This window comes from Citrus sinensis, chromosome 2 (assembly GCF_022201045.2).
Source record: "Citrus sinensis cultivar Valencia sweet orange chromosome 2, DVS_A1.0, whole genome shotgun sequence".
In the NCBI taxonomy this organism is placed as follows: Eukaryota; Viridiplantae; Streptophyta; class Magnoliopsida; order Sapindales; family Rutaceae; genus Citrus; species Citrus sinensis.
Window position 1 is genome coordinate 2,828,313 of NC_068557.1, and position 3,988 is coordinate 2,832,300.

Consider the following 3,988-nt stretch of genomic DNA (forward strand, 5'->3'; position numbering starts at 1 on the left):
AGATATTTTATGTGAGCACAAGTTTCATCTTTAATGGTACAAGTTATAGGATTAATGCTCTGTGTATGAAGTTAACGACATTTATTTCAGGTTAATGGTTCACAATTTCATACTAGAATTAGTTTCATATTTAATTGTGACGGTTTCACTATTGCTACAAAATATTTTTAGCGGAATTAAATTACAGTCATCAACATTTTTCATTTATAAATAATCAAAGAAACTATTTCTTCTTTTGTTTTTGGGAAGGCCAAAAATGGCATGCACACTCTTACATAGATCAGAGTCAACTTGTGAATGAGTGGCCATTCACACTATTATTTCTGCTGACAAAACGTCCGTCCAATGACAAGGTGCAGACTGCAGACACGGTGCGGTCAAGGAGATATTCAATAAATATTTAGTATGACTTACTTATAGTTTACTTAATCCTAAAAATTTTTATTAAAATTTTTAACCTTGGTTTTCTAATAAAATTTTTTAAAAAATTAAATAAATTATTTTAAACTTTTTTAAAAAAATAAAAATTTTTATAATATTAAAATATCTCAAATAAATTTTTATTTACTTAATTATTTTGTTTTATTTTATTTTTTATTTTTAAAAATAATTTTATAAAATTTATTTATTAAAAATAATTTTATAATTTTTAATAAAAATTCTCATCATTAACCGAACAATTAAATTTTTTTTAAAACACTTTCATCTAAAAAAAACTATTAAGATAAGCTCCACCCAGTCATACTTTATTTGGAAAACTATATCAAACATAGTCCTTTTCGTCTACTAACAGTAGTTCAGAACGAAAAACGTTTCAGAGCCCAGGCGAATTACACAGCACAGAATGAACAGGGGCAACATAAATTGCCTAAAATACAATTAAAAATAAAATAAGTCTTCACAATTTGCTTCTCTTTAACTTCCGCATAAGCTAGATTTGAGTTCTTGAATTTTCCGAAGACAGGATTGAGCCTTCTCAAGAACCAAATCAATCCTGTTCCTTCCCTTGAAGTTCCCTTCAACCTTCTGACACTTACTTCTTTCCTCAATGATCACTTCGTGGGTTAAAGAACCACCTTTCTTTCTCTTCTTGCTCGTTGATGCTATTACATAAACAACAACCAGAAATATTAATAAACAAAGCTATGTTAATTAATAAAAGGAAAGAAAGAGAGACAGAATGTTAAGCTGACCTTGTGTGGTAGCAGTGGAACAAGAGGGAATGTTATTACTATATTGTTGGGATTCAAGTAATAATATGAAAGATTTGAGCTCCATTTTGAGATGGCCAAAGCGATTTGGGTACTGGGTTTCAAGCATTTGCAACTCTTCCTTTGCCTGCTTCAGCATTTTGTATGATGACCATTCACTTTCCACGTCCTTATTTAATTTTCTATTGCCCTTTTCATTCTTTCTCTCTCGCTCTCTCTCTTTTTGACAGACCCTTTTCTTTCTCTTTTAATTTCAAACTGAAGCGACAGAAAGGCACGAGACATATGGAAGGTTTTCGGTTTGGTAATAAAAAGGGAGGTGGAAAGTTGTGCATTTTTTTTAAAGCAAAGATGTGGAAAGTTCAGGCAGGCAGAAAAGCGTAATTGGAATGTGTCTTATGTGTTAGCTTTTTATTATTATTATTATTATTATTTTTGGCGATTAAGACAGGGCAACATGTTTGCCACATGGAAGAAATAGACAAATAGTACTTCAAATCAATTAGTGAGCTTCTCATTAGCTCACTAACGCACATATTAATTCTACAATTAAGGGGTGGTTTAGACAAAAAGTCGAGAGCATATATATATAAAATGGATGACCTCTTAAAAAGTTCTTGTATTATATTAAGGAGAAAAACTTATATTATTGTAATTTTTAAGAGTTTTGTGTGTGGTGTTGAATCTATAAATGAGCAATGATAAATTGGTCATATTAATTTATTAAAGAAAAAGAAATCAGATATCTATATAAAAATTGTATCTGTCGGATACCCCATGAAAGGAAAAGGGGGATTTCGACTAACATGAGGGACGACCAGTCGATCTCTGTTCATCACTGGCTTTAGAGTTTTCTCGAGAGAGAATAAGAAATTACGCCGGAGAATTAATTGTATTGTCCAATCTTCTAACTTTATGCCGCATAGAGAAGAGGGAAAAGTTAATTATTCGTCAAACCTTCTTTTATGCACAATATATATATATTTTTTATAAAAAAAAACATAATCTGCACAATGATGTCTGATTTCCGGTGCTCACACTGATCAAATGATTTTGTTTTGTAGAATATATATTATAATATAATTTATTGAAAATTTTAACGAAAGTTTTAAAAGTCTAATTCAAAAATTAAATTGTTTTCAACGAAGAATTGAGAGATATACTCTTAACTTAAATTAAAAGAAAATTTAATAACACAACTCCAAATTTGATCTCAAAGATGATAAGGTGTGAACCACTAAATTAATAAATGGTTCATCACAATGATATGAAGCTGGTCGTTCAGCTTTTAAGTCATGCTAATTTTCTCTATCTTGAGTGCTCCCAAATCTTGGATTAACTTTTTTTTTTTGGGTAAATATTCATTTTTAAAGATTTACTTATTGAGAAAACAATAAGGATGTAGATTGTCTAGTTAATTTGGAGCTCCACTAAGATGATTTTTCTTTGTGGCGGCATAGCGATATCCTCCCTCGGATGTTTGTAAATTTATTTCTTAAGATGCTAACAATTTCAATCAATTAGCTACCTGGTTTTTTTGGTAGTATTTTTGTTGTTGTCTTCTCTTAAGCCTCACATGTGCTATAGTTCTTGGGTAAGACTTATTAATTATGAATGGAGAAAAAATGACTTTGGTTCAATAAGTGCTAAAAAGAAGAACCAACAAAGGTCGTAAACCAAATTTTCTAGAATTGAGGGGGATAAAACATAAAATTTTAAAGAAATTGGCTAAATTTCTATTCGGATCATCTTCACTTAACTTTGTTTCTGAATTGAGGGACCCTAGCCTCCTAGATGGGTCCACCCCTCCTTATAAACTATCTCCTCTACTTTGTTGTTGCTGCTTCTTTTTATTTTTGCTTACCGGCGTTTAATTTTTTTTTTTCCCAAAAAAATTAAGGAGATATATGGATTTGGAAATCTGATTGGGTAGTTGTTTGAATGATATGGAAAGTAAAACGTAATCAAGAATTTCTGGAAAAGAGTATGTTATTTATGGGCAAAGCTACATTGCAACGTGCGTTTGGTACCCCTCTCTTTTGTCTTTTTAAAGGTCAATTACAATAGTGTCCTGGTATTTGTTATAAAAATGAAAATGTTGAAATTTTTAAAATTTTACGCATTAGTCCTACACCTACATAGCATCATTTTTCTCATCCATTTTGCACCATCAATGACATCATTTTTCTCATCCATTTTGCACCATCAATGACATCATTTTTCTCACTCATTTTAATTAAAAGGTAATTAAAATATTTTCCATATAGAAACAAAATAATAAATTAAAATTCTTTTTCTTATTTTTAATTAATTATAAAAAGATATTTTGTATTAAAAAATAAACAATCACTAGTGACTATTGTTTATTCGTGTGCAATGATATTTTTAATTGAAAGGGGACATGAAGAGTTCCATTATATTTGAAATTGGATGATTTACATAAAGATAGTCTCAATGCTAGCAAATGGTGATATGTAAAGTTGCATGCTCCTTCTAAAATAACTGCAACAATAACTATACCACAAAAACACAAGGAGTTACATTACACTACCACCTTTTCTTTTCTTTTCTTTTCTTTTTTTTAAATTTAGAGACCTTCAATTTGGTTGTTAAAGGCAATGAACCTTAAACGTGATGTAGGAAGCATATTAGATAAAATGAATTAGAATTTACTAGAAATTATAATATTTGGGTCAATTTAAAAATTAGTATTTTATTAAATTTATCTTATTTTATTAAGCTTACTTGAGTCATATTTGTAATTCTAATCTAATTAG

At 29.6% G+C, this 3,988-nt stretch overlaps 1 protein-coding gene across 1 annotated transcript; it reads right to left on the reverse strand.

Moving 5' to 3' along the window:
• Nucleotides 1-734: 734 nt before the first annotated feature.
• LOC102616847 (hypothetical protein) lies at nt 735-1,546 on the reverse strand. Its single transcript, XM_006470690.3, has 2 exons — nt 1,194-1,546; nt 735-1,103 (listed from the first exon to the last, which is right to left on the reverse strand). Exons 1-2 carry the CDS (start codon nt 1,348-1,350, stop codon nt 916-918), a joined length of 345 nt encoding a protein of 114 aa, XP_006470753.1. The 5' UTR covers nt 1,351-1,546; the 3' UTR covers nt 735-915.
• Nucleotides 1,547-3,988: the final 2,442 nt, after the last annotated feature.

Coding starts and splice junctions, on each gene's coding strand:
- LOC102616847 (XM_006470690.3), bottom strand. CDS start 1,350: ATGCTGAAGCAGGCAAAGGAAGAGTTGCAAATGCTTGAAACCCAGTAC. Junction 1,104..1,193: donor TTCCACTGCTACCACACAAG/GTCAGCTTAACA, acceptor TTTATGTAATAG/CATCAACGAGCAAGAAGAGA.